Source organism: Temnothorax curvispinosus, unplaced genomic scaffold (assembly GCF_003070985.1).
Source record: "Temnothorax curvispinosus isolate PA1 unplaced genomic scaffold, ASM307098v1 QBEX01015410.1, whole genome shotgun sequence".
Classification (NCBI taxonomy): Eukaryota; Metazoa; Arthropoda; class Insecta; order Hymenoptera; family Formicidae; genus Temnothorax; species Temnothorax curvispinosus.
Window position 1 is genome coordinate 419,134 of NW_020225190.1, and position 27,724 is coordinate 446,857.

The 27,724-nt window shown below is 32.0% G+C and overlaps 7 protein-coding genes across 10 annotated transcripts; 1 reads left to right on the forward strand and 6 right to left on the reverse strand.

Moving 5' to 3' along the window:
* Nucleotides 1–27,382, forward strand: LOC112465631 (probable 39S ribosomal protein L45, mitochondrial). Of its 4 annotated transcripts, none has more exons than XM_025033269.1 (7): nucleotides 1–231; nucleotides 556–876; nucleotides 1,034–1,185; nucleotides 1,335–1,383; nucleotides 1,467–1,616; nucleotides 1,700–1,998; nucleotides 27,199–27,382. In XM_025033269.1, exons 1-6 carry the CDS (start codon nucleotides 181–183, stop codon nucleotides 1,985–1,987), a joined length of 1,011 nt encoding a protein of 336 aa, XP_024889037.1. In that variant the 5' UTR covers nucleotides 1–180; the 3' UTR covers nucleotides 1,988–1,998; nucleotides 27,199–27,382. The 4 variants fall into 4 exon arrangements, with proteins under 4 accessions (XP_024889037.1, XP_024889036.1, XP_024889035.1 ...); XM_025033268.1 differs by lacking the exon at nucleotides 27,199–27,382 and adding an exon at nucleotides 26,884–27,124; XM_025033267.1 differs by lacking the exon at nucleotides 27,199–27,382 and adding an exon at nucleotides 19,480–19,569.
* On the reverse strand, nucleotides 3,158–5,912 carry LOC112465630 (probable glutamate receptor). The gene is made up of 6 exons (XM_025033265.1): nucleotides 5,483–5,912; nucleotides 4,820–4,914; nucleotides 4,557–4,733; nucleotides 4,194–4,420; nucleotides 3,647–3,861; nucleotides 3,158–3,431 (listed from the first exon to the last, which is right to left on the reverse strand). The coding sequence occupies exons 1-6, from the start codon at nucleotides 5,636–5,638 to the stop codon at nucleotides 3,174–3,176; spliced, it is 1,128 nt and encodes a 375-aa protein (XP_024889033.1). The 5' UTR covers nucleotides 5,639–5,912; the 3' UTR covers nucleotides 3,158–3,173.
* On the reverse strand, nucleotides 6,459–8,934 carry LOC112465629. Its single transcript, XM_025033264.1, has 7 exons — nucleotides 8,741–8,934; nucleotides 8,460–8,554; nucleotides 8,154–8,327; nucleotides 7,750–7,979; nucleotides 7,341–7,558; nucleotides 6,855–7,102; nucleotides 6,459–6,776 (listed from the first exon to the last, which is right to left on the reverse strand). Exons 1-7 carry the CDS (start codon nucleotides 8,915–8,917, stop codon nucleotides 6,542–6,544), a joined length of 1,377 nt encoding a protein of 458 aa, XP_024889032.1. The 5' UTR covers nucleotides 8,918–8,934; the 3' UTR covers nucleotides 6,459–6,541.
* On the reverse strand, nucleotides 11,856–13,236 carry LOC112465635. Its single transcript, XM_025033275.1, has 4 exons — nucleotides 13,153–13,236; nucleotides 12,746–12,963; nucleotides 12,254–12,501; nucleotides 11,856–12,175 (listed from the first exon to the last, which is right to left on the reverse strand). Exons 1-4 carry the CDS (start codon nucleotides 13,163–13,165, stop codon nucleotides 11,941–11,943), a joined length of 714 nt encoding a protein of 237 aa, XP_024889043.1. The 5' UTR covers nucleotides 13,166–13,236; the 3' UTR covers nucleotides 11,856–11,940.
* LOC112465639 (glutamate receptor U1-like) lies at nucleotides 13,195–14,691 on the reverse strand. The gene is made up of 5 exons (XM_025033278.1): nucleotides 14,130–14,691; nucleotides 13,849–13,943; nucleotides 13,560–13,733; nucleotides 13,267–13,382; nucleotides 13,195–13,199 (listed from the first exon to the last, which is right to left on the reverse strand). The coding sequence occupies exons 1-5, from the start codon at nucleotides 14,346–14,348 to the stop codon at nucleotides 13,195–13,197; spliced, it is 609 nt and encodes a 202-aa protein (XP_024889046.1). The 5' UTR covers nucleotides 14,349–14,691.
* Nucleotides 18,017–20,946, reverse strand: LOC112465634. Its single transcript, XM_025033274.1, has 5 exons — nucleotides 20,705–20,946; nucleotides 19,843–20,222; nucleotides 19,469–19,686; nucleotides 18,922–19,142; nucleotides 18,017–18,671 (listed from the first exon to the last, which is right to left on the reverse strand). Exons 2-5 carry the CDS (start codon nucleotides 19,965–19,967, stop codon nucleotides 18,414–18,416), a joined length of 822 nt encoding a protein of 273 aa, XP_024889042.1. The 5' UTR covers nucleotides 19,968–20,222; nucleotides 20,705–20,946; the 3' UTR covers nucleotides 18,017–18,413.
* Nucleotides 23,375–24,612, reverse strand: LOC112465640. Its single transcript, XM_025033279.1, has 3 exons — nucleotides 24,366–24,612; nucleotides 24,148–24,282; nucleotides 23,375–23,378 (listed from the first exon to the last, which is right to left on the reverse strand). The coding sequence occupies exons 1-3, from the start codon at nucleotides 24,545–24,547 to the stop codon at nucleotides 23,375–23,377; spliced, it is 321 nt and encodes a 106-aa protein (XP_024889047.1). The 5' UTR covers nucleotides 24,548–24,612.
* Nucleotides 27,383–27,724: the final 342 nt, after the last annotated feature.

The following is a 27,724-nucleotide window of genomic DNA, read 5'->3' on the forward strand; positions in this document are numbered from 1 at the left end:
ATCTGTGTAGTGTGTTGTCCACGGTCGGCGATCATTCGCGGCGTGTTATAACTATAACCTGAAACGTGAACGTGAAACATAAACACGAGATTTAATGAAAATATTAGTAAACACGCGCTGAATAATCGTTTTTTTTCTTTTTGTAATTCCTACAGTTCTGAAATAGTAAAATTTCCGAAAATGTTGTTAAGATGCGTGAGTCCGATGTTTACTTACGGAAAATTTGTACAGGTACGTGTTTGCTCCATTTTTTGAAAGCTAATGAAATATACAGTAACATATTTAATTGTTTCTTATTTAACTGTTTAAGTTTATTGAGTGCCACATAGAATTTTTAGATTGACACAGTCTTCCTTGAAATTGTAAAGCAATCTCTTCCAACTTACTTTACTCCATTTTTTTTGAAAGCTAGTTTAGTTTAAATTTAAATTATTAGCTTTTAAGGAGATATCTTAAATAAAAAAATATAAATAAATTAGGAATATGTAGTGTTTGAATGTAGTCAGAGAATTATTTATCCAAATGCATATTTAAATGGCTGGAAATTTATTTCAGAACAATCTACCGGTATTGGTTGCTGCTATTAATTCCCCCAACTTTACACAAGTAGCGCAAATAGCTAAGCACTGGAATCCAAAATGGAAGAAGGAAAGGAGACAAAAAGTTATTAAAATAAAACTTCCTTCGTTTGAAGAAAAGGATGACGATCCTACTAAACTGGATAAGGAGGAAATACGATCTCGTATGAAGGAACATGGTTTCTTGCCGCAGAAACCTTGGAACGAAAGACCAGCTTATATTAGTTCTACTTCAACAATTTTCGAGTCCTACGTTGCTCCAGAAGGAGATGGAAAGTATTCTGCCATTACCAAAGAGGTACACGTTCTTTGCTCTTACCTTTTATATTGTATCTTTAATTTGTGCAAAGTACAAGATATACAATAATACATAATTATACATAATGTTTCGCTAGTTTTAAAATATAATATAGAATGTGTGGTTTTTAATTATTTACTCTGTAATTGAAATATAGGGAGCAAAGCAAAAGTTTACATTTTTGGAGAAAAAGAGCAAATCTTTAATGGCCGTCAGAAAAATTAAATCGTTTGATGACTCATTCAGTACAGCATATTTTTTAGAAGAGGCCTTGGATATCTATCAAAAGGCACATGAAGCTTTAGCCGCGTAAGAGAGAAATGACAAATACATAACGTTTTTATGTCTTTTATAAGTGCAAACATTAAGTTAAAGGAGTTATTGCAATCGATACATAGAGCGTGTTTTCTTTACTTTTTGTAGCAATATTACTAAGTAAAACAAAAATTTTTTTACAGCAAAAATGAAGATGAGATAATAAAATATGTTACAGAAATGGCATATCCTGTAAGTGTTCAAAATGTATTTTGTGTCCTTGCTATATTATCATGTAACATCATGTTACTTACGTTATTTTCTTGCATTTTTAGAAAATAACACACAATATGACGGACAAAACTATACACTGGAAGTTTTTAGAGTCTTTGGAACCGGCCCGTCTCGTGCACGCAAGAACTACAAGTGTACTAACAAAAGACAACATTTTTGCACAACTTACTGTCCGATTCCACACGCAACAGGTTCAATAACGTTCAATATTCTTTATAATTCATTTTTTTAATGACACAAAACAACTATGCGAAAATTTCCTCTTGATTTACAGGTTTTAGCAATTTACGATAGATTTGGCCGTCTCATACAAGGGAGCGAAATTCTGAGGAAAGACGTATTAGAATACATAGTATTTGAAAAGCATTTAGCTAATGAGTACGGCGTATGGCGAATTCATGGTAAGATTATACCATCCTGGATGGCTCCGACGGACATAGCGGAAGGCACATATGTTCTACCAAAAGAAAAACACGATCCCGTGCCAACTGAACCGCATCCCGTAGAAGCTACATTAACAGAAGATACGCCAAAGGATGTGACAAGTGCACAATCTTCATGAATTTGCAATACGTATGTAAACTGTTTACTTAATGTTTATATTATATTGTATGATGTTAAAATATAAAATATATTGCAATTTATGCAATAATCTAAGGTGCATTTATATTCCAGCAAAATTTGTATCAGTACATGTATTACTTTCCCAAAGTTATTTCAGTTTTGATCGTTAAGAAATATTATTACAATTACAACTATACGAAGTATTCGGAAAGTGTGGGACCCCCCCCTTTTTTTTTTTTTTTTGTTTCCGTGGAGGAGAGGAAAATGCCTCGCGCACTAGCCCCCGGGTCCGGGTGTGGGACCCCCCTATTATCTCAAAAAGGACGCACTTTTACGGAAAATGACTCGAACAAAAGTAGTTGTAGGGGTCATAAAGTATTATCATTACACGACAGTACTTTACGATCTCTACAACTTTTGTTCGAGTCATTTTCCGTAAAAGTGCATTTTTTTTTTTAGATAATAGGGGGGTCTCACACTTTTCGAATACCCTGTATATCTATTATAATATTAGTGATTACGAAATTGATTATGATTTAGCAATTTTCTAGAACTAATTAAATTATTGCTTGCAAGTGAAGCCATATATATCGCGATATAAGAGATATAAGTAAAAGTAATCACAATTTCTTTAATTTATAAACAAATACAATTTTCTCGATTATGAGAATAGTGAAAGCAATAATCGCTCCACAATATATCACTGCGATTACTGAAGAAACTTGATATATTTCAATTGCTTGCGGCGTCTTGTCATCGTCGTAATCCTGTTTAACTCTCTTTTCCAACCAACGATCTTTTAACAAACTCAATAGTCCAACTTCCATTAACTTAAGTATCCTATTTATCAAAATTATTTGTTAATACATGAAATTATCACAATCTAGATGTGCTGCTAAGCAGAGATCTCTATTGATGAATAATATACATATACCTCAACTATTTATGAATAAAAGATATGAATAATTTAGAATTATCAATATGATTAGAATAAAAAAAAAAATTAGAATCTAATTACGATAAAAATTACAATAAAAACATATAAGAATCTTCTTTTATTTAAACGATTTTCATTTTAATATTGATTAAATTGATTTAAGAGGGTTTGTTAGTTTGATGCTAATAATTTCTATAATTCCCAAAGCTTATCTAGAATATTTATATTTTGTATAGATATTTTTTTTTTACTCAAGATCGATGGTTCTTTTGTATTTAAAATTCTTCACGATGCCGGAAGCTACCCATATTTTTGATAAAGGTTTTCCAGTGTTAATCAAATGACATATAATAGCTCCATTCACTTTATGCATGTCTTCGCCTTGAAATATGGCATATTTCTTTTTCTTCGAGGAACATGCCATTTTATGCATGTCCTCAATTGTTGGTATTATAATCAAGCGTTTTGCCGTTCTTGCTTGTACAATTGGTTCCAAATTAAGTATCTATAAGTATATTTATATGTTAAGTACTCAGGCATTTAGATTTTATGCACAAAAAAATCGAATGTGTGGAATCTCAACATAAATTATGATCTTTATATTCTCTTAAATTAGATTTACACATTTATTTTTTATGTTGTTTTATTTTTTACATTTTTTATCTGAGGACTAATAAATTATAATGTCAATACAGTACATTATCAATAGAGTATATGTACCTTAAATCCGATATCTCCAGTTGACCCTTTTAGACTGATAACGCTGTATTTAGTATTAGCCACCAAAGACTCGAAACTATCAAATGGTGGTACGAAAATACTTTTCGTTACATAAATAAATAACAGAGCACTAAATGACATATATATTATAGAACAAAAGAAGCTCAGCGACACTTCCAATATCCTCGATTTTTTAAGATGTTTGGGAGTATAGCCTGTTGCAATTATTCAAATTAATTATTTCCCATTATCAATAGGATAATAGATTACTTTAACTCGATATTATTAACTCTTTATATATTTATTAATTATATATATTATTGCAATATATTATTTTTACATATTCTAGAGATAGAAAAATACTATAAAAAACTGAAGAACTGTTTTCCATCTTAATTTTAAGGTCAATTATTAAACTCTTGAATATATTAAATAATTGCTATTTTATTTTATTATGACGTGTACATTTGTCTTACAGTGCGTTTACTTTATTTTTTAACGAAAATGAATAACAATAAAATATTCTAATCGATTCATTCAGACATACCTTGATTGCAGAGGTTTCCAAAGTTATGAAATAAGTGTTCGTTGAAAGACACGTTTTTACATTTATCTTTACTCCATAAGATATTCTTGCGAATATTTTGTGTCAAAAAAGTGCACAGACTCAGTAGTATATACATAATCAGTATAATGCACCATATTTCCCAAGAGAAAATTTTTACCATCCATATATTGTCATATATCATTTCGCGATGAATATATAACTGATTTCTATAAAATTATTTTAGAACTATCAGTTATTGTGTGATGTAATTTAATTCCTATTAAACTACTATTTTGAGATTTGAATAAATATTAAATCAATTATCGAATAAACATTTAACAAGTTTGGTGATCACCAACTGACCTGTTTATCCAAAGAGGTATTGAAAAATCGACCGCCGCAAGTCGCGGTCTAAATGTTTCTATTTTTGGTATCGCGACGGTTTCGTTGCGAAAAATAATACCTAATAATCCGTGTTTATAAGTCAAGTCTTCTTCCGGCATGCCCATGCCGTCTATATTTACTTTCACTGGCTGCAATCTAAAGGTATCTTTTGGTTACAAGTTATGTTAATGTTTGATCTTATAACACAACAATCTGTTCTCTCGAGCCGAGTATGGTCTTACGTAAAATTTAGCGACTCGGAAAGTAAGTTCCATATTTCCCCGCAGAGTCCTGTAATCTTCGTATTATTATCGTAGAACTGAAGGAAATGCGGCTCCTGAAATATATAATTGACGAAATTATCATTTAACTCAATTTAAAATTTTTAATATTCTTAGTATTCTCTAGTATTCTCTTTAATATTCTTAGTAAATAACGTCTATTTAATGTTTTTTCAATGTAAAAATAGGTATTCTTCATGATATCATGGCCATCATATTTGTGATTATTAAGAAATCTCAATTAAAATTAAAAAGAATATAATTTTAGCATTAATTTATTATTATATTATCAGATATCCAATTATTTTTCTCATAGATTCCTGTAATCTCGTTTTTTAATATTGAAACTTAAGATACCGTTTCAAATATTACAAAAAATTGAAGAAAAATATATGAAAATATACCTTTTTCTTTCTTTTCAAAGAGAGATCTCATAGCTTATTCAATAAATTTAAATATTTAACAATATAAACAATATTTAAATTTTTTATAATATAAGTTTCTAGATATAAATTATTTTTTAAATTAAGCGAATATTAAAGAATCAATTTTAACAGAAATTTCAATATTGTGTAAATTAAGGAAATATCGACAATAACCATCAGATATTTTCTAATAACATACCTGAAAAGATGTTAAAGTTAAGTTCTGTAATTGAAAATTGTGGATCTCGAGTGCTCGATTCTGTCTGAGGCGTTCTTGTTGCATCCTGGCATAAATCGGTACGCTGGAAATTGGCACGAAAGTTTTCCGTGTCTTGCTCCAAATCACACCGTTCATGTTTTTGTCTCGGACAATGACAAAACTCCATACATAATAGCCAGAAGTAATAGTCGCCTTTATATAATATGGATGCGCTGTTAATGCTTTACAAAGATTTACAAGATTGCTACTTTATTGGGTGGCGTAATTCGAAATTTTTATTATATGTTCGTTGACATATAATTTACGATCAATATTAAAGGAAGAAGGAAAGCCCTTATCATGATTGGATTGATTTCTGTGATTAGATGAAAAAAGAGATGTGTCATCACGTTACTTTAGATAAGATCTTGCTTTAAATCGCGTCCTTAGATTATTATATTTTACTTTCATATGTATTTTCTATTTTCTGAATATAGACAAATATATGAAAAAGTAATCGTGCAAAGTACATTTTAAATCTAAGCAAATGAACTAAATAATAATGATAAAATAGAATCACCGTAAAAGTATAGAATTTATTTAATACGTTTGCCTTCTCTGTCTCTCTCTCTCTCTCTCTCTCTTTTTTTAGCGCAAGAAATATCAGATTTTATATTACGTTTACATAATTTACCCGTGACAAATCAATTTTAGTCGTTATCGCACAATACGAAATGCCATCATGCTTTGACTACTTTATGCTTTGACGGCACATGTCGTCATTAAATGCGAGCAGATCGATCGAAATAAATTTTACGTGTGTCGTGATTTTCAATACAAATACTGAGAGTTGAGTGTTTTACATATTGTTTTTATATGATGTTACTTAGATATCGTAAATATAAAGAATTTATCATATAAGTTATATATATAAAGGAATAAAGGAATATAGAAGAAATAAACCATGAAAAGGCATAGGAAAGTTTGCCGAAGTTAAAAAGTTAATATAAGATTTGACTTTTAGTCATATATTTCTTTTTAAATATTTTTGAAATGTTATTATCTGCGTTTATATGGCCGTGAATTCTTCATTTCTTCGTAATAATACGTTATATGTTCCAGAACGAGTATCACAAGTGATATCAGCACTCCGTAACTCAGTATTAGAAAAATCAGATAAACTTGGTGCAAATCGATCGTTTTAAATATTCCATATTCTCTATTCTCCACTCTGGTATTAAGCCAATAGTCTCTAAAGGCATCTAACAATCCGATTTCTCTGAATTTGAGGAGTCTGGAAAAAAATAAGACAATTATGTAATCTTTAAAATAATAATTTCTTAAATAATAAGTTAATTTAATCAGTACTCACGCGGTATCGATGGTCTTCCTATAGGGGTAATTCTTTTGGAGTGCGAACGTTATCCACGTCTCGTTGAAATTGCTCATCGGTTGGAGCGGGCAGCCGCTTTTGCTCATTGCCATAAATCGGTCCTCGATCTCAAACATCGCATATTTGATCATCTTGTTGCAAATTTTATCGTGCATATCCTCCGCGATATCTATAAAACGCACACGCGCAGTCGGACCGTGTTTGCCGATCAAGCCTCGATATTTATGCTAAAATAGTAAGTCACAAATTATTGTATATACCATTTATTTTTCGTAAAAGTTGTTTCAAGTTACAAAGTTGTACAAAATAATTAAGAACAATCGAATTCTCAATGTTATCTTTTCTTTGCTTCGCTTTGAAGATAAAACTGCTGTTCTAAATTACGGAAGGAAAACTACCATGATTTTAGTGCGAAATATAAATCACTGAAATACTATTATGATATAAGTAATATTTGACGCTTACAACAAAAGAATTGTAGAAGATGCTGTTACGCCACACCAATAAGATATATTTTGTATTGTTAATGAGAGAGTCTACATCCTTAAATGGCAGCGTCATTTCTCTATTTGTCATGCGATATATGAGTTGTGAACTAAAGGCTAACAATATCAGCCATGCGAATATACTCTTCGACAGCGACAAGATCTTGAACTTGTTGTAAAAAGCGTCGGGTACGTAGCCTATAAAAAATCGCAGATTATTTTATCTTATCGTAACTTTAATTGTGGAATGCTTAATTAACGTTTTAATCTATAAAAACAAAAACATTTTTTTTTACTTTATTTCACTGAAAATAAGCTGACAATTTTTTGTTAATTATTCATAAACGCGCTTTTACTTAATTTCTTCTTCGATTGTATTAAGTATGCACCTTGCGGGGTCATTATGGCGAGTGAATAGAAAAAATGATCGCCTAGACTAAAATCCACGGAGCCTTTTCTTTTGCGTTTGGGCTTGTCCGTCGGTACTTTTTGCAAAAAATAACCGACGCAACTTAAGATGATGAACAGAAACAGTATATAAAACCACATTTGCCACGAAAATAACGTAAATACCCATGTATTATTGAACTGCCATTCCGGTCGAACATAAATGTGAAACCTAAAACATCAATTTATTAATAATTGTTATATATTGCAAGTAAAAGGATTCCCGGTCTGTTTCTGATTTTTGCCAACAGCAGGAAGGGAACTACTCTCGACTAATAATTTTGAAATGAGTCACGGATGAGCAGTTTCTTAATCGTAATTTATTATTAAGTTTATATCAACTTACCTGCTTCTCCAAAGAGGCGTTGTATAATCCACAACATCGAAGCGAGATGGATAGAATCCACTTCTCATAATTACTTGCGCTTCATTTCGCGCGAGCATGCCGACTAAACCATTCTGAGTACCGTTTTCCAGTCTTTGACCGAAAATTTGATCGGTGACTTTTATTGGGATAAATCTGAGGAACGTAATACTTTATTGACTTATAATCATCAGCAAACCCCATTCGCACACAAACTGAATAAGTACACAGTGTAAATTTTCAAACATGTATGCGCTATTATACGTAAAAAATGTTGCCGTAACATACGTAAAATTGAGATATTCCGCGAGAACATGCCACAGGCCGCCGTAAACACCGCTGACTTTCGTATCATTATTGGAAAACATTACCATATTCTTTTCCTATAAGCATAACAAATTATCATGATTGTTATTCAATGATTTTAGTAGTTCTTGTAAGCTAGTCTAATAAACTGGCTCAATACGAAGGGTTGTCAAAAATTCGCCATTAAACTCTTTGAGAAGTTTCTGCAACATCTTGCGGAAGAAAAACTGTACGTTGATCTTTTCAGACCCACGTGTATGCACCTCGAAATACACAGCTTTCACCACTTCTCCGCTCATGTCAGGCTTCTCTGTTGCCCGGTGTTTAGCCAGAATTTCTTGATGAAGAGCGGCGAATTCCGGGATACTGAACAACTGCACGAATTTCTGCTGTTGCTTATGCCAAATTACCCCGGACACGGCGTAACAATCCCATATCATGAGATAAAAAATCGCGACCGTTAGAACAAATCGCGTAGCCATCCCTTGCGAATTTCTTTTTCGTTGAACTAATTTCACGTCAATGTGGATTCTATGTAGAATACAGACGAATAAAAATATATTAGATTGCAGTTTTCCACGATATTTATACGCATATCGCAAAATGCTATTTATTTATTATTTTCTGTAATGGATCGGTATCATGTAATGGACAGACATTACGTTATTGTCGAGGATCGATAGCACGTACATAGATTAGTTATGTTGGCCTTTTGTCAGCTAATGGATATCATGCAATGTAATCGTATTCATCTAATTCGCTAATAATTCTAATTAACACGGGGTCATCTAAACCATGTCTTACTTTTTACAATAAATCTGTCAACCAAAAAACTATTTAATCATATACCATTTATATTTCCGCAAATGACGTAAATCATATAAAATAATTGTCCAGTGTACTGTAATCTTTTACAATTGTTTTTTGACCGAGTATCTTCAGAAACATATTGTAAAATGTCCGTTTTGTTATAAAGTTTGATGAGTATATAATCATATCGGCAATTTTTTGATAAGTTTGTTTATTCTACTATATTAAGTAAGTCTGCAAGTTATATAATTTATAATATATCTTTTCTTTTTAATATTATCCACTTAAATCTAACAATAAGTTATATAACTCACAGAATATTAAATAACGTAATTAAGATAAATAAAAGCATATAAGAGAAAATGATTCTAGTGACACTCATACATAATCATGTTTGATTAATAATTTTATTATTTACTGCAATTTTTTAATTCTTACAGGATTAATTGTGGTTTACACATTTATGTATGGTATAAATGTAATAAAATTTTTAAACATGAGTTAAATGACTGCTGGCAGATAAATCTTTTGAGCAAATAAGGTAAAATTAAGTAAAATATTTGTGATAGCATTAGTGAAAAGTTACGATAGCCTGCGTTGATAAGCATATACAATTTTTTCAATTATGAAAGTAATAAGAGCTGTTTGTTATCATTCCACAGCAAATCATTAACGTGGTTCATGCAGTACTTGCAAGTCAAATAGGCAACTATTCTTATTAGTGATAAATAAGTGTGAATTTTGTCCGTAAAAATCAGCATATAATTACATTTATTATTTATGTCATATTTAATGTTATATACGACCTCTACGTAATTAAAATATTGAGACGAAAGTCACATCTTTTACTAGTGTTGTGAGCCGTGTGAATATATGTACAACAGCAGCGCGGCAATTAACGTTATGATAAATAGAATAAACAATGCATGTTAAAATTATTTGGACATTTTATAACCTCAATGTATTAAAACTTGTTTATTCAGTATTGCAGATCTTGATCAAACTTAATTTTAATTCTTTTTAGAAATGGACGAAAATTTTTGTTTCACTCTTTGCTTTATTCAGCGTCCAGAACATGGTAAACGTTGAATGTTTTGGGATATGCGCTATACTCATCAGCTGACACATGCGTTGCCAAGCTGCCGCTAATGCCGCTCGAGTCCAGCTGTCAGTTCCGTGTTGTCGATTTAGTCAATCGAAAATTACGTTTTATTATTATACGGTCAATGAACTCGGGCTTCGTCCAGTATCTTGCAAAATGTTTATTGCATTGTTTCGTCAGTTTTTGGTTCGTTCATCTATTTTTGAAGTATTGTAATTTTTGCAGCATACGCGCTTTAGCCTCGTTTTTCGCAAGAGGGGCTACCCCCCCGCGTTAAATTAATTGGCAAAGTTTACGGACATATATCTCCGGAACCAAACGGTTAAAAAATCCGAAATTTTACAGACACACTCTAGGAACGTTAATCTTTCATTTCATATCACATTTTCCGGGCTAACTACATTTGACCTAAATGCACGAACCACCTTAAAATTACTAAAGAAACTTAATCTATCACAATTGCTTCTACGTTGGCATTATGACGACGTTCACTTTTTTCCGTCCACCAACGATCTACTAACCCATCCCACAATCAACTTTTTTTAATCTGAGTATCCTGTATACATAAAAATTACTTGTTCACATAGCACGTTAGCATTATATACAATGGTATTATAATCTCTTTTTACCCGAGGTCGATGGTCCGTTTGTACTTAAAATTCTTCACAATATGCCAGAAGCTACTCACATATCGAAGTAAGATTGTCCAACTGGGATCACTTCACATCCAATTTGGTCTTTCCCTTTTTGTTCGGTTTTTGGTTGGGGGGGGGGGGGGGGGGGAGTATACTTCTTTTTACCTCTTGCACATGCCAATTCAAACATTTCTTCGACTGTTGGTGTAACGACGAATCGTTTTGTCGTATATTTACAGTACATAAAGCTTTGCCAGGATTTACTTATACATTTTTTAAATAGCCAATATCTACACATGCATTCGATGTAATTTGAGTATTAATAAATTATAAATTAATCTCTCTATTATACACAAAATAAAATATGTCAAACGTTTTTCATTAATATCTTAAACGCGTTATTGAAAATAGAACCTTTCAAAATGACAATGTCGTATGAAGTATCGGTCACTAGAGATTCCAGATTAATTGAACGGCGGTATAATGTCAATTCTTTTTGTTATATAAATGAATAGCAAAGCTTCAAATGCCACCGATAATATGGAACAAAAGAAACCCAGCGATACTTCTAATATTCTTGATCTTCCGACAAGAACATCGGGAATATAGCCTGTGTCAATTATAACTTAAATTAATAATTTTTTATTGTTACACATTAAATGTCATTTTATTTCGATAAGGATTTCGCAATTATAGCACGTCATTTTTGTTTTTACAATACTTAGATATTGTAAATATATAAAGAATTTATCAGATAAGTTTTATATATATATACATATAAAGGAATAGAAGAAATAAACCATGAAAAGGCATAGGAAAGTTTGCCGAAGATGTTAATATAGATTTTAAAAATTTAAGTTAATATAAGATTTGAATTTTAGTCACATCTTTCTTTTTCAATATTTTAGTAATGTTATTATCTGCGTCTATATGGCCGTGAATTCTTCATTTTTTTGTAATAATACGTTATATTTTCCAGAACGAGTATCACAAGTGAGATCAGCACTCCGTAACTCAGTATTAGAAAAATCAGATAAACTTGGTGCAAATCGATCGTTTTAAATATTCCATGATCTCTATTCCCCACTCTGGTATTAAGCCAATAGTTTCTAAAGCCATCTATCAATCCGATTTCTCTTAATTTGAGGAGTCTGGAAAAAAACAAGACAATCATGTAATCTTTAAAATAATAATTTCTCAAATAATAAGATAATTTATGCAGTACTCACGCGGTATCGATGGTCTTCCTATAGGGGTAGTTCTTTTGGAGTGCGAACGTTATCCACGTCTCATTGAAATTGCCAATGGCCTGCAGCGGGCAGCCGCTTTTGCTCATTGCCATAAATCGGTCCTCAATCTCAAACATCGCGTATTTCGTCATGTTGTTGCAAATTTTATCGTGCATATTTTCCGCGGTCTCTATAAAACGCACACGCGCAGTCGGACCGTGTTTGCCAATCAATCCTCGATATTTATGCTAAAATAGTAAGTCACAAATTATTGTATATACCATTTATGTTTCGTAAAAGTTGTTTCAAGTTACAAAGTTGTATAATACAAAGTAATTAAGAACAATCGAATTCTCAATATTATCTTTTCTTTACTTTGCTTTGAAGATAAAAGTGCTGTTCTAAATTACGGAAGGAAACTTTATCATGATTTTAGTGCGAAATATAAATCGCTGAAATACTACTGTGATATAAGTAATCTTCGACGCTTACATTAAGAGAATTGTAGAGGAAGGTGCTACGGAACGCCAATAAGGTGTATTTTGTATTGTTAATGAGAGATTCTACATCCTTAAATGCTAGCGTCAAATTTCTATTTGTCATGCGATATATGAGTTGTGAACTAAAGGCTAACAATATCAGCCATGCGAATATACTCTTCGACAGCGACAAGATCTTGAACTTGTTGTAAAAAGCGTCGGGTACGTAGCCTATAAAAAATCGCAGATTATTTTATCTTATCGTAACTTTAATTGTGGAATGCTTAATTAACGTTTTAATCTATAAAAACAAAAAAATTTTTTTACTTTATTTTACTGAAAATAAGCTGACAATTTTTTGTTAATTATTTATAAACGCGCTTTTACTTAATTTCTTCTTTGATTGTATTAAGTATGCACCTTGCGTGCTCATTATGGCGAGTGAATAGAAAAAATGATCGCCTAGACTGAAATCCACGGAGCCTTTTCTTTTGCGTTTGGGCTTGTCTGTCGGTACTTTTTGCAGAAAATAACCGACATAACTTAAGATGATGAACAGAAACAGTATATAAAACCACATTTGCCACGAAAATAACGTAAATACCCATGTATTATTGAACTGCCATTTCGGTCGAACATAAATGTGAAACCTAAAACATCAATTTATTAATAATTATTATATATTGCAAGTAAAAGAATTCAAGACCTGTTTCTGATTTTTGCCAACAGCAGGAAGGGAACTATACTCTCGACTAATAATTTTGAAATTTGTCACGGATGAGCCAGTTTCTTGATCGTAATTTATTAGTAAGACTATACCAACTTACCTGCTTCTCCAAAGAGGCGTTGTAAAATCCACGATGTCGAAGCGAGACGGATAGAATCCACTTCTCATAATTACCTGCGCTTCATTCCGCGCGAGCATGCCAACTAAACCATTCTGACTACCGTTTTCCAGTCTTTCACCGAAATTTCGATTGGTGACTCTTATCGGGATGAATCTGAGGAACGTAATACTTTGCAAACTCCATTCGCGCACGAACTGAATAATAGTGCACAGTGTAAAATTTCAAACATATATGCGATATTACGATAAAAAATGTTGTCGTAACATACGTAAAATTGAGATATTCCGCGAGAACATGCCACAGGTCGCCGCAAACACCGTTGACTTTCGTATCGTTGTCGTAAAACATTACTATATTTTTTTCCTATAAGCATAAGAAATTATCATGATCGTTGTTTAATGATTTTAATAGTTCTTATAAGCTAGTCTAATAAATTGGATCAACACGGAGGGTTGTCAAAAATTTGCCATTAAGCTCTGTGAGAAGTTTCTGCAACATCTTGCGGAAGAAAAACTGTACGTTGATCTTTTCAGACCCACGTGTACGCACCTCGTAATACACAGCTTTTACCACTTCTCCGCTCATGTCAGGCTTCTCTGTTGCCCGGCGTTTAGCCAGATTTTCTTGTTGAAGAGCAGCGAATTCCGGAATGCTGAACAACTGCACGAATTTCTGCTGTTGCTTGTGCCAAATTACCCCGGACACGGCGTAACAATCCCATATCATGAGATGAAGAATTGCGACTGTTAGAACAAATCGCGTAGCCATCCTTTGCGAACTTCTTTTTCGTTGAACTAATTTCACGTCAATGATTTTATGTAGGATACATCAGACGAATAAAAATATATATTAGATTGTAGTTTTGAACGAGATATACGCATATCGCAAAATGCGATTTATTTTTTTTTATCTAATGGATCGATATCATCTAATGGACAGAGGACAGACATATCGTTATTGTCGAAAATTGATAGCACGTAGATTAGTTATGTTGGCATTTTGCCAGTCGATGGATATATCATACAAAGTAATCGTATTCATCTAATTCGTTAATAATTCTAATAATTAGCACGGTGTCATCCAAACCATCACCATGCCTTATTTCTATCATAAGTCTGTCAATTAAAAAACCATTTAATCATAATTACCATTCGCATATTTTCGTAAATGACGTAAATTGTATTAAGATAATTGTTCAATATATTGTAATATTTTACAATCTCTTTTACATTAAACATTTACCAGTGTATAAGGTTTGTTAGGGTTTACCTATTTTAAATAGCAAATATCTACACATACATTCGATGTAATTTGAAGATTAATAAATTATAAATTAATCTAATATAAACAAAATAAATTATATCAAACGTTTTTCATTAATACCTTAAACGCGATATTGAAAATAGAACCTTTCAAAATGACAGCGTCATGATCGGTCACTAGAGATTCCAGATTATTGAATGGCGGGATAATGTCAATCCTTTTTGTTATATAAATGAATAGCAAAGCTCCAAATGCCATCGATAATATGGAACAAATGAGACCCAGCGATACTTCTAATATTCTTGATCTTCCAACAAGAACATCAGGAATAATAGTCTGTTTCAATTATTACACAAATTAATAATTTTTTATTGTTACACATTAAATATCATTTTATTTTGATAAGGATTTCGTCTTTATAACACGTCATTTTTGTATTATTTCAAAATTAAGTTAACTTCTTCTCGTAATAATTATGGCGCAGTTATAAAATTAAAAATCTTACTTTCAAACCACGTGAATTCTAAGAAGGTAAAAATTTTGGTAAAAGTTGTATGTTACACGATGTTCATAAATGTTACATGATATGATATCGATCTGCATTGCCTCTTAATTTAACTACAGTTAAAAAATAGAAACAGGATGAGACATATTCATATTAATCATTCATACTTTGATTGCAGACCATTCCAAAAGTGTAAAAAATGTGGTCGCTAATGATCGAGAGTCTGCAATTATTTCCGATCCGTTCGAGAATAGTTTGTGACTAAAAACTGCATACGCTCGCAATAATAGACACATAACCAATATAAAGCACCATATTTTTCAGGAGAACACTTTTGCTATCCATGTGCTGTCATGTACTATCTCATTTTGAATATATAATCGCTGGCTATAAAATTATTATAAGATTGTTATAACCACCTGGGATTTATAAGAATAAATTTTATACGTTGTTACATGTCTTTTTTTTTTCAAAAATTGCATTGTTTCGTCTTTATTTAGCATTTTAGAAGATATCATAGTGTGAAGCACTTAAAGCGTACTTGTTCATCCATAAAGGCATTGTAAAATCAACAGCTAGACGTCGAATATTTGAAATTTCGACTTTTGGAATTGCGATAGTTTCATTGCGCGAAATTATACCTAACAATCCTTCCGCAAACACGGTTTGGTTTTTTGATGACCCACCCAGGCTAGTTTCATTTGATCTTACTGGCTGTAATCTGAGAACATGAAGTATCCTTTGATTATACATAATAGTTTCTCGTTAGCTTTGTTAACAATCTCCTAGTACAATAAATCGCGGTTTTAATTACAGTTTAATCTTACGTAAAATTCAATTTTTCAGAAAGAAGAGTCCATAATTCACTACAGAGTGCTGTAACTTTCTTTTAACTTTCAAAAATTGTAAAAATAGTATGGCATGTTCCCAAAATAAAAAAAAAATTTTTGCATTATTATAGCTGCCGTGTTAAAAATATGACATTTTTCTTATTACTTGCTCCACGTGATACTATTAATTACCTAATTTTAGTTTCTTCGAAATTTCTGTTACAATAAATTAAAGCTACAGATAAAGTTTAAATACTCTTGGATAGCTTCGCATATATATAGGTGCATTTTTTCGTAATATAAATGTTTGTAAATAAGAATAATCAATTATCGTCCTATTATTAATTATTGAATATTAATTTTAATGAGAGTTTTGTAGAGATATCGTAAGATTTATCTAAAAATTCAGCCATTTGAGCTTCATGGAAGCGTACCTATTAGAAGGATGTTAGAGTCAAGTTGCGCAGTTGGAAATTGTGGGTTTTCAGTGCTCGACTCTGTTTAAGACGTTCTTATTGCAGCATGGCAAATATCGGCACGCTGGAAATTGGCACGAAAGTAGTTTGCGTCTTACTCCAAATCACGCCGTTCATCGTTTCAGACTATAACAAAGCTCGACGTAATCGGGAATAACGCTCGTTTCACAAATATATTATTATTTTCTTGTACGGTATAATTATGGAAATTACGATTATCATACCTTTGATCGCGTTGTTTACGGTGAAATATGAGACAATTGCAGTTAAATTGTTTTTTTTATACAGGAGACAATTTAACTTCTCACATAGCACAAAAGCTTTCAGTAACATTGCAGCAACTTTACAATATTGTATACAGCAATGCTGCAACGTTTCTGTAACTTAACTGCAAGCTGCTGTATGGGTTGAAGCAGTTCTCTTTATAGCTGAGAAAAAGAGAAACTGCATATGTATTAATGTTGCATTAAAATGCAGTGTCCATCAATTATTTATCTTTTAATTAGAACTCCCCATTTAACGAAGAGAGTAAATACATATCTTATAGGTGTTGTAGGATTATATATACAGTAGAAATGTACAATGTATTCGATGTACATGCTTTGTAATGATTTTAACGTAGATTGAGATATGATGCAGTGCATTTTGCTTACGTCATTTATTTATGGCTTATCAATTTTAGTCACTATCATGACATGTAGGATAAACATGTGCTTGATCAAATTGCTTGCTCTCTGCTATAATGGCGCGTCGATTTGTTATCTCATAGCTAATACGAAGATCGAAGCGATCAAGATCATCAATACACGTAATTTTACAATAAGTTAAACATGTAAATCAATAATTACACCTTATGGACATTTTTAACATATGTTACAGATTGTAAATAAAAAGATAATTTAGTTAGTATTGTACGTATTGTTACTAAAATGAAACATCAGATGCAATGGAAATAAATTGATCCATTATTGCAATATAAAATGAAGCCTTTCGGAGAATGGAAAGACTTCTGTAATCTTTTATGATCGCTTTCGGATCAAATATTTTCAGAAACATAAAATGCTCGTTTCGTTATAAACTTTGATGAGCATTACAATTACATCGGCAATTTTTCGACAAATTTTGTGTGTTCTACTTTTAGCCTATAATTTATATAATTTATAATTATTTTATTTTAGTATTATCCACTTAAAACTAACAATAAGTTATGTAATTTGTAGAATATGAAATGACGTAATTAAGATAAATAAAAGCATATAAGAGAAATTAAATTCTAATGATACTCATACATAATCATGTTTGATTTATAATTTTATTATTTATCACAATTTTTTAAATTATTACAGCATTAATTGTGGTTACACACATAAATGTAATAGAATTTTCAGACGTGAGTTAAGTAACTGCTGGTAGATAAATCTTTTGAGCAAATAAAGTAAAATTAAGTAAAATATTCGTGATAACATTAGTGAAAAGTTACGATAGCCTGCGTTGATAAGCATATACAATTTTTTCAATTATCAAAATAATAAAAGCTGTTATCATTCCACAACACATCATTAAAATTACTAAAGAAACTTGCTCTATCTTAATCGCTTTTACTTTAGCATTATAATGACGTTCACTTTCTTCCGTTAACCAACGATCTACTAACTCATCCCACAATCCAACTTCCTTCAATCTGAGTATTCTGTATACATGAAAATTGTTTGTTTACATAGCACGTTAGCATTATATACAATGGTATTATAATCTCTTTTTACCCGAGGTCGATGGTCCGTTTGTACTTAAAATTCTTCGCAATGCCAGAAGCTACCCACATTTTGAAGTAAGCTTGTCCAACTGGGATCACTTTACATTCAATTTTACCTCTTGCTTTATATTCGTCTTCACCTTGGAGTACGGTATACTTCTTTTTACCTTTTATACATGCCAATTTAAACATTTCCTCGACTGTTGATGCAACGACGACGCGTTTTGCAGTTCTTACCAGTGCATAAGGTTCGCTAGGGCTTAACTATAATTTTTTTAAATAGCCAATATTTGTACATATATACTTGGGGTGCATTCCACTTATCGCTCGCAACGCTCGTGGAATTATTTCATCCTTGTTGTTTGTCAAATGTTAAACAAGGACGAAATGATGCTTGCGAGCGGCGTTGCGAGCGTTAAGTGGAACGCAGCCTTGATGTAATTTGAAGATTGATAAATTATAAATGAATTTGATAAACACAAAATAAATTATATCAAACGCATTATATTAATACCTTAAACATGATATCTGCAATAGAACCTTCCAAAGTGACAACGTCATATGAAGTATCGGTCAGCAGAGATTCTAAGTTATTGAATGGCGGTATAACGTTAATCCTTTTTGTTATATAAATGAATAACAAAGCTCCAAATGCCATCGACAATATAGAACAAAAGAGGCCCAGCGATACTTCTAATATTCTTGATCTTCCAACGAGAACATTCGGAATATTGCCTGTTACAATTATTACACAAATTAATAATTTTCCATTAATGCACGATTAAAAATGATCTTATTTTAGCAAGAATTTCGCAATTAACACGTCATTTTTGTATTATTTTAAAATTAAGTTAACTTTCTCTCGTAATAATTATGGAGCACTTATAAAATTAAAAATCCGACTTCCAAATCACGTACTTTATACAAAAATAAAAATTTTGCAAAAGATGTCACACAATGTTCATAAATGTGACATGATATGATATCTGCATTGTCTTTTAATTTAGCTACAGTTAAAAAATAGAAATAGGATGAGACATATTCATATTAATCATTCATACTTTGATTGCAGACCATTCCAAAGGTGTAAAAGATGTGATCGCTAATGGTCGAGCGTCTGCAATTATTTCCGATCCGTGCGAGAATAGTTTGTGACCAAAAACTGCATACGCTCAATAATAGACACATAACCAATATAAAGCACCATATTTTCCAGGAGAACACTTTTGCCATCCATGTGCTGTCATGTGTCATCTCATTTCGAATATATAATCGGTGGCTGTAAAATTATTTTAAAATTGTTATAACAACCAGGGATTTATAAGAATAAATTTTATACGTTGTTATATGTTTTTTTTTTTCAAAAGTTACATTGCTTCTTTTTTATTTAGCATTTTAGAAAATATCATCGTGAAGCGGAAAACTTAAAACTTACCTGTTCATCCATAAAGGCATTGTAAAATCAGCAGCTAGACGTCGAAGATTGGAAAATTCGACTTTTGGAATCGCGATAGTTTCATTGCGCGTAATTATACCCAATAATCCTCGCTCAAAAATCATCTTGTCTTTCGATGGTGCACCCAGGCTAGTTTCATTTGATCTTATTGGCTGTAATCTAAGAATATGAAGTATCCTTTGATTTTACATGTAATTTGTCGTTAGCTTCGTCAACAATCTTCTAATACAATAAATTGCGGTTTAAATTACAGTTTAATCTTACGTAAAATTCAATTTTTTAGAAAGAAGAGTCCACAATTCACCGCAGAATCCTGTAACTTTCATATCGTTATCGTAAAATTCGAGGAAACGCAGTTCCTAAAATACATGAAGAAATTGTCATCCAGTCTTACTTATCGTCGCTGTCAGTTTATGTTTCTTAGTTTGTAATTATTTAGCAAATTATATCACGTTATTAAAGTTGTAAGAATAATAAATAATTAATATTGTTTCCAAAAATATTGAAAAAAAATTTATTTTTTGCATTATCATAACTGCCATGTTAAAAATACGACATTTCTCTTATTAGGTACTTGGTCCACGTGATACTATTAATTACCTAATTTTACTTTCGTAGAAATTTCTGTTACAATAAATTGAAGTTACAGATAAAGTTTAAATACTCATGGATAACTTCGCATATATAATACATACATTTTTTATAATATAAACGTTTGTAAATAAGAATTATCGTACTATTATTAGTTATTGAATATTAATTTTAATGAGAGAAGTGTAGAGAAGTTGTAGGATATATTCAAAAATTCAGCCATTTGATGAGCTTTATGGAAATAATATACCTGGAAAGATGTTAGAGTCAAGTTGCGCAGTTGGAAATTGTGGGTTTCCAGTGCTCGACTTTGTTTAAGACGTTCTTGTTGCAGCATGGCAAATATCGGCACGCTGGAAATTGGCACGAAAGTTTTCTGCGTTTTACTCCAAATCACGCCGTTCATCGTTTTGGACTATGACAAAGCTCGACGTAATTGGAAATAACGCTCGTTTAACGGAGACAATTTGCAACGTGCTTTGCCGATCTACAACGATAATGATATATACATTATTACTATTTTTTGCGTAGTATAATTACGGAAATTTATGATTATCATATCTTTGATCGCATTGTTGCAGGTGAAACATGAGATAATTGCAGTTATATTGTTTTTTTTTATGCAGAAGATAATTTAGCTCGCAGCAATTCCGCTTTATAGCTGAGAAAAAGAGAAAGGAAATATTTATGTATTAATACTATTAATGTTGCATTATTGCAGTATCCATCAATTATTTATTTTTTTATTAGGACTTCCCATTTAACGAAGAGAGTAAATACATATCTTATAAGTGTTGTAGGATTATGTATACAGTAGAAATGTACAATCTATTCGATGCACCTGCTTTTGTAATGATTTTCACGTAGATTGAGATATGATGCATTGCATTTTGCTTACGTCATTTATTTATGGCTTATCAATTTTAGTCACTATCATATGATATGCAGAATAAACATGTGCCTTTTGTCTGATCAAATTGCTATTGTTATCTCATAGCTAATATGAAACCGAAGCGATCAAGCTCATCAGAACAAGTGATTTTAGTATGAGCGAAACATGTAATCAGTAAACATAACGTCATGGGTATTTTTAATATCTGTTTTATTTACAGATTGTAAATAAAAAGACAATTTAGTCAGCACGTATTGTTACTTAAATAAAACAGATGGAATAAACTGATCCATTATTGCTATATATAAAAACAAATCTTCCGGAGAATGAAAAGACTTTCGTAAATCGTATTAAGATAATTGTTCAATATATTGTAACCTTTTACAGTCGCTTTTGGATCGAATACTTTCAGAAACATAAAATGTCCATAAAATGTTATAAAGTTTGATGAGCATTACAATCACATCGACAATTTTTCGACAAGTTATGTATGTTCTACTATTAGTCTACAATTTATATAATTTATAATGTTTTTATTACAATATTATCCACTTAAAACTAACAATAATTTATGTACATTCTTAGAATATTAAATGACGTAATTAAGATAAATGAAAGCGTATAAGAGAATTGAAATTTTAATGATATCCATAGGGGAATGGGGGGTAGCCTTGGACATTATTGAAATTCAAGTATCCCGCGTATCTATGGCAAACATTCTGCATATGTCGAGATACGCAGAAGGGCATATTAGAATGTTTAAACAATGGTCATAGGCCGGTATTCATAATCAGATCTTATTTCAAGATCGTCTTAAGTAATATCTTAAGATGCTAATACGGCTCTGTGATTGGTTAGTGACATCTTAAGATTGTACTTAAGATGGTCTTAAATATAAGAACCGACTATGAATACCGGCCATAGATACGCGGGATATTTGAATTTCAATAATGTCTGGGGTTACCCCCCGTTTATCTATATAATCATGTTTCATTAATGATTTTTCACAACACCTCCACGGAAAGTTCGACTTTCCATGCCTGTATAGAGTGGGATTAAAGTGGCCAATTTCACGCCAGGGAGGAAAGTTGTTACTTTCCGCCCGCTAAACAGGGACGAAAGTGGTCACTTTCTTCCCTAGGGCGGAAAGTGATCACTTTCCTACCTGTTTAGCGGGCGGAAAGTAATAGGCCAATCAAATTAGACAAAAAAGAGGCTTTTGGTCTAAAATGATGCGAACTTCTTTATTCTTTTTTAGGCGTGTTGGGGGTGTTTAAAAAAACTTATTTTTGAGTTGTCGTATCATGAGACCCAGAGCTTTTTGAGGGGGGGAGGAGGGGGAACCAAAATTTTCGTTTTTTTGCAATAACTCGGCGAATGTTGATAAAAAATTAATGACTAACTCCTCATTTTGTAGCTTTTTTAAAGCCCTACAATTCATCTTAAGAAGACCCTCAACCTAAAATCAATATTTTTCGAGTTTTAGCCTGTGAAAGAGGGAAAAAATAAAATTTTCGCGGTTTTTTGCATTTATCTCGTTTTGATTAATAGATAGCACTTTTTCGCTCCTGAGAAAGTTGTAGGACTTAAAAAACGAAGAAAATGAGCGGTGACTCGTTCCGATTCGTCAAATACTGAGCCCCTCAAAAAGTTCTGGGTCTCATGATACGACAACTCAAAAATAAGTTTTTCTAAACACCCCCAACACGCCTAAAAAGGAATAAAAAAGTTCGCATTACTTTAGACCTCAAATGTCTAATTTGACTGGCCTATAAAGTAACGGGCAAATCTTAGAACATATATAGGCAGCTTTCCAACAGTGTCGTTTTGTCTTTGTTACTCATTGCCAAAAAAGAAAGATAAAACGACGTTTGTGTCGACTTGTGTCGCTTGCTGGAAAGCTCCCATAAATGGAAGGGAAATTGAGCATCGTGCGAGAGAGAAACGTACATTGTGCAAGAGAGAAAGGTAGTGGATCTCAATCGCCCACAATGCGCATGTGCATATAGCGTCGCGTAAAGTTACTTACTATCTAAAATACAAAATAGAGGAAATAATCCAATCTTTCAATTCCAAAATTGTAGTGTAAATATTAAATTCACTAATTAATGCTTATTTTTTGTAAAAATTATATTCTTTAATTATATTCTAAAAATTATATTTCTTACATTTTTTGGAAATTTTATTGTCATTTTAAAATTATAATTATTTATATATATTTTTAAATTTTATTTTAATTTTATTTTTTTTATGTAGGGGGCTTTGCCCCCACACTTCCCCCCACCAGGGGCTTCGCTCCTGGACCCCACCAGGGGCTTCGTCCCTGGACCCCACCAGGGCTTCGTCTCTGGACCGCATATCACTCTCTTTTTCTTTTTCTATTTAACTACACGCGCGTATAAACTGTATGAATGGAACATCAAACGCATACACTCTACAGGCATTCAAAAGTCGAACATTTCCGTAAAGAGGTGTTGTGAAAAATATTGTGTGCACCTCGGGTCGAAAGCTTTCACACTCGTCTAAAAAACGCTACTTTCGCCCCTTGGTGCACAATATACTATTATTATTTACTACAATTTTTTAATTATTATTAATTGTGGTTTACACACAGAAATGTAACAGAATTTTCAGACGTGAGTTAAGTAACTGCTGGTAGATAAATTTTTTTAGCAAATACAGTAAAATTAAGTAAAATATTCGTGATAGCATAAGTGAAAAGTTACGATAGTCTGCGTCGATAAGCATATACAATTTTTTCAATTATCAAAATAATAAAAGCTGTTATCATTCCACAGCACATCATTAAAATTACTAAAGAAACTTGCTCTATCCCAATCGGTTCTACGTTGGCATTATTATGACGTTGACTTTTCTCCGTTAACCAACGATCTACTAACTTATTCCACAATCCAACTTCCTTTAATCTGAGTATCCTGTACATAAAAATTACTTATTCACATAGCATGTCAGCATTATACATGCGATTGTATTATAATCGCCGCCGATATCTCTTTACCCGAGGTCGATGGTCCTTTTGTACTTAAAATTTTTCGCAATACCGGAAGCTACCCACAGTTTGAAGTAAGATTCTCCAACTGGAATCACCTCACATCCAATTTTTCCTCTTGCTTTATATTCGTCTTCACCTTGGAATACGGTATACTTCCTTTTACCTTTTATACATGCCAATTTAAACATTTCCTCGATTGTTGATGCAATGACAGCGCGTTTTGCAGTTCTTACCAGTGTAAGCGGTTTGTTAAAGTTCGCCTATTTTTTTTAATAACCAATATCTATACATACACTTGATGTAATTTGAAGATTAATCTATCTATATAAAATAGAATGTATGCAGTATGTATGTATATATATATGTATGTATGTTCTTTATACACTCTTAAACTATTCGATCGAATTTTTACCAAAAGTATATAAAATAGGGGTAGAATTTTCCGGGGAGTGTTATAGAGTGTATAGTTTTTTGTTACCGACCTTTTTGGGAACCAGTATCCAAAATTTTTCCAATTTTTTGGGAAATAATTGACTGAATTTTGAAGAATTGTATATGAATCAGGGGTAGAATTTCTCGGGGAGTGCCATAAAGTGTATAATTTTTTGTTACCGATTTTTTGGAAAACCGGTATCAGAAATTTTTCCAATTTTTCGGGAAATAATTGACCGAATTTTAAAGAATTGTGTATGAATCAGGGGTAGAATTTCTCGGGGAGTGCCATAAAGTGTATAATTTTTCGTTACCGATCTTTTTGGGAAACGGTATCCGAAATTTTTTCAATTTTTCGGGAAATTATGCCTGTTGTAAAAGTTCGATTTGAGATTGAAATTAAATTCAAATAAAAAGTAGTATTCAGTGAATACCGTTACGAATTGACGTTTTGTCTCGCATGAATTTCGTTAGAAACCGGTGTCAGAAATTTTTTACATTTTTTGGGAAATAATTGACCGAATCTTAAAGAATTGTATGTAAAACAGAGGTAGAATTTCCCGGAGAGTGCTATAAACTGTATAATTTTTTTGTTACCGATTTTTTTGAAAATCGATTACGAAATTCCAATTTTTTAGGAAATAATTGAGTGAATCTCAAACAATTGTATACGACGGAATTGCCGCTGATCGGTAAGTGAAATATCGGAAAAGCGGAAATAACTCAATAGGGTGAAACTCGAGTAGAAAAAGACCGGTTACGACATGTTTAATTCATAAATACTCTTTATGTTTGTCTACAATAAGGATATTGAAACAGAAATAAAGTCGTTTAAGAAAAACGACTCCTGGGCGAAGCCCGGGTAACCAGCTAGTAAATTATAAATAAATCTAATAAACACAAAATAAATTATATCAAACGTATTTTATTAATACCTTAAACACGATATCTCCAATAGAACCTTTCAAAATAACAACGTCATATGAAGTATCGGTCAGCATAGACTCTAGATTATTGAATGGCGGCATAACGTTAATCCTTTTTTCTATATAAATGAATAACAAAGCTCCAAATGCCATCGACAATATAGAACAAAAGAGGCCCAGCGATACTTCTAATATTCTTGATCTTCCAACGAAAACATTCGGAATATTGCCTGTTACAATTATTACACAAATTAATAATTTTCCATTAACCCCTTTGTTGGCATTGACGCAAAAGTGCGTCAAATTTTTCCGTGCCCTGTGTGGCATTGACGCAAAAGTGCGTCAACCTTTTTTTTCTATAACTTGCTTCGATTTGGCATCCAAGTCTTACACGGGGGTTTTTGGGGTCGCTGATTACGAATCTGAATTCAAAATTTGCAAATTCAAAATGGCGGATCCAAAATGGCAAATAAAAATGCAAAAAATTACTTAATTGAGATGAATTTTGCCATTTTGAATTTTCGAATTTTAAGTTCAGATTCGTAATTAGGGGCCCTCAAAAACCCCAAGGTACAAATTTTCAGGATAAAAAATTTTCTTGCCATTTTTGGCACTTTTTGTCGAATTCTCTCTGCCAACGAAGGGGTTAATGCACGATTAAAAATTATTTTATTGTATTTTGGTAAGAATTTCGCAATTATAGCACGCCATTTTTGTGTTATTTAAGCATTAAGTATAGCGCATTCATAAAATTATAAACCTGACTCTCAAATCACGTGAACTCTACACTGTAAAAAATTTATGTAAAATTTACAACTATTATAGTGGGTAATTTGAAACCCACTATAATAGGTGTAAATTTCCACACATTCTTAATTTGTGTAATTGTAATACAAAATTATTTTTTCCTTCCGTACTGTAATTTTGTAAAATTACAACTATTATAGTGGGTCTCAAAATTACCCACTATAATAGTTGTAATTTTACAGAATTTTTTTACAGTGTATGATATACACAGATAGAAATTTTGTCACACGATGTTCATAAATATGATGATATGACATGATATGATATCGATCTGCATTGCCTCTTAATTTAGCTACAGTTAAAAAATAGAAACAGGATGAGACATATTTATATATTAATCATTCATACTTTGATTGCAGACCATTCCAAAGGTGTAAAAGATATGATCGCTAATGGTCGAGCGTCTGCAATTATTTCCGATCCGTGCGAGAATAGTTTGTGACCAAAAACTGCATACGCTCAATAATAGACACATAACCAATATAAAGCACCATATTTTCCAGGAAAATACTTTTGCCATCCATGTGCTGTCATGTGTTACTTCATTTTGAATATATAATCGCTGGCTGTAAAATTATTATAAGATTATTATAACAACCTTGGATTTATAAGAATAAATTTTATATGTTATGTTTCTTTTTCCCCAAAAGTTACATTGTATCATTTTTATTTAGCATTTTAGAAGATGTCATCGTGTGAAGCACTTAAAGCGTACCTGTTCATCCATAAAGGCATTGTAAAATCAGCAGCTAGACGTCGAAGATTGAAAATTTCGATTTTTGGAATTGCTATAGTTTCATTGCGCGAAATTATACCTAACAATCCTTCCGCAAACACGGTTTGGTTTTTTGATGACCCACCCAGGCTAGTTTCATTTGATCTTACTGGCTGTAATCTAAGAACATGAAGTATTCTTTGATTATTATTAGTTTATTGTTAGCATTGTCAACAATTTTCTAATACAATAAATCGCGGTTTAAAAAAATTACTGTTCAATCTTACGTAAAATTCAATTTTTTAGAAAGGAGAGTCCACAATTCACCACAGAGTGCCGTAACCTTCATATCGTTATCGTAAAATTCGAAGAAACGCGGTTCCTAAAATACATGAAGAAATTATTCTCCAGTTTTTACTGTCTAGGCTCTTGTGCGGAGCAAACTGGGCTCCGTCTTTCGGAAAGAGATGTTAAGCCGTTGGTCC

What these genes read in the sequence shown, in the direction of transcription:
- LOC112465630 (XM_025033265.1), bottom strand. Translation starts at nt 5,638, where the DNA reads ATGAACGGTGTGATTTGGAGCAAGACACGGAAAACTTTCGTGCCAATT. An exon ending in TAACTTTAACATCTTTTCAG is followed by an intron (nt 4,915 to 5,482) that starts GTATGTTATTAG and finishes TATATATTTCAG; the next exon opens with GAGCCGCATTTCCTTCAGTT. An exon ending in ATACCTCTTTGGATAAACAG is followed by an intron (nt 4,421 to 4,556) that starts GTCAGTTGGTGA and finishes ATAATTTTATAG; the next exon opens with AAATCAGTTATATATTCATC.
- LOC112465639 (XM_025033278.1), bottom strand. Translation starts at nt 14,348, where the DNA reads ATGGCTACGCGATTTGTTCTAACAGTCGCAATTCTTCATCTCATGATA. An exon ending in GCGGAATATCTCAATTTTAC is followed by an intron (nt 13,734 to 13,848) that starts GTATGTTACGAC and finishes TACGTTCCTCAG; the next exon opens with ATTCATCCCGATAAGAGTCA. An exon ending in ACGCCTCTTTGGAGAAGCAG is followed by an intron (nt 13,383 to 13,559) that starts GTAAGTTGGTAT and finishes TTGATGTTTTAG; the next exon opens with GTTTCACATTTATGTTCGAC.
- LOC112465635 (XM_025033275.1), bottom strand. An exon ending in TCCTCTACAATTCTCTTAAT is followed by an intron (nt 12,502 to 12,745) that starts GTAAGCGTCGAA and finishes TTACTATTTTAG; the next exon opens with CATAAATATCGAGGATTGAT. An exon ending in AGGAAGACCATCGATACCGC is followed by an intron (nt 12,176 to 12,253) that starts GTGAGTACTGCA and finishes GTTTTTTTCCAG; the next exon opens with ACTCCTCAAATTAAGAGAAA.
- LOC112465640 (XM_025033279.1), bottom strand. Translation starts at nt 24,547, where the DNA reads ATGTTTAAATTGGCATGTATAAAAGGTAAAAGGAAGTATACCGTATTC. An exon ending in AAAAGGACCATCGACCTCGG is followed by an intron (nt 24,283 to 24,365) that starts GTAAAGAGATAT and finishes TTTTATGTACAG; the next exon opens with GATACTCAGATTAAAGGAAG.
- LOC112465629 (XM_025033264.1), bottom strand. Translation starts at nt 8,917, where the DNA reads ATGATATGGGATTGTTACGCCGTGTCCGGGGTAATTTGGCATAAGCAA. An exon ending in GCGGAATATCTCAATTTTAC is followed by an intron (nt 8,328 to 8,459) that starts GTATGTTACGGC and finishes TACGTTCCTCAG; the next exon opens with ATTTATCCCAATAAAAGTCA. An exon ending in AGGAAGACCATCGATACCGC is followed by an intron (nt 6,777 to 6,854) that starts GTGAGTACTGAT and finishes ATTTTTTTCCAG; the next exon opens with ACTCCTCAAATTCAGAGAAA.
- LOC112465634 (XM_025033274.1), bottom strand. Translation starts at nt 19,967, where the DNA reads ATGATTTTTGAGCGAGGATTATTGGGTATAATTACGCGCAATGAAACT. An exon ending in TGGAATGGTCTGCAATCAAA is followed by an intron (nt 19,143 to 19,468) that starts GTATGAATGATT and finishes TAATTGTAACAG; the next exon opens with GCAATATTCCGAATGTTCTC. An exon ending in TTGCAGATATCATGTTTAAG is followed by an intron (nt 18,672 to 18,921) that starts GTATTAATATAA and finishes AAAAAATTATAG; the next exon opens with TTAAGCCCTAGCGAACCTTA.
- LOC112465631 (XM_025033269.1), top strand. Translation starts at nt 181, where the DNA reads ATGTTGTTAAGATGCGTGAGTCCGATGTTTACTTACGGAAAATTTGTA. An exon ending in CTTACGGAAAATTTGTACAG is followed by an intron (nt 232 to 555) that starts GTACGTGTTTGC and finishes AATTTATTTCAG; the next exon opens with AACAATCTACCGGTATTGGT. An exon ending in GCACATGAAGCTTTAGCCGC is followed by an intron (nt 1,186 to 1,334) that starts GTAAGAGAGAAA and finishes ATTTTTTTACAG; the next exon opens with CAAAAATGAAGATGAGATAA.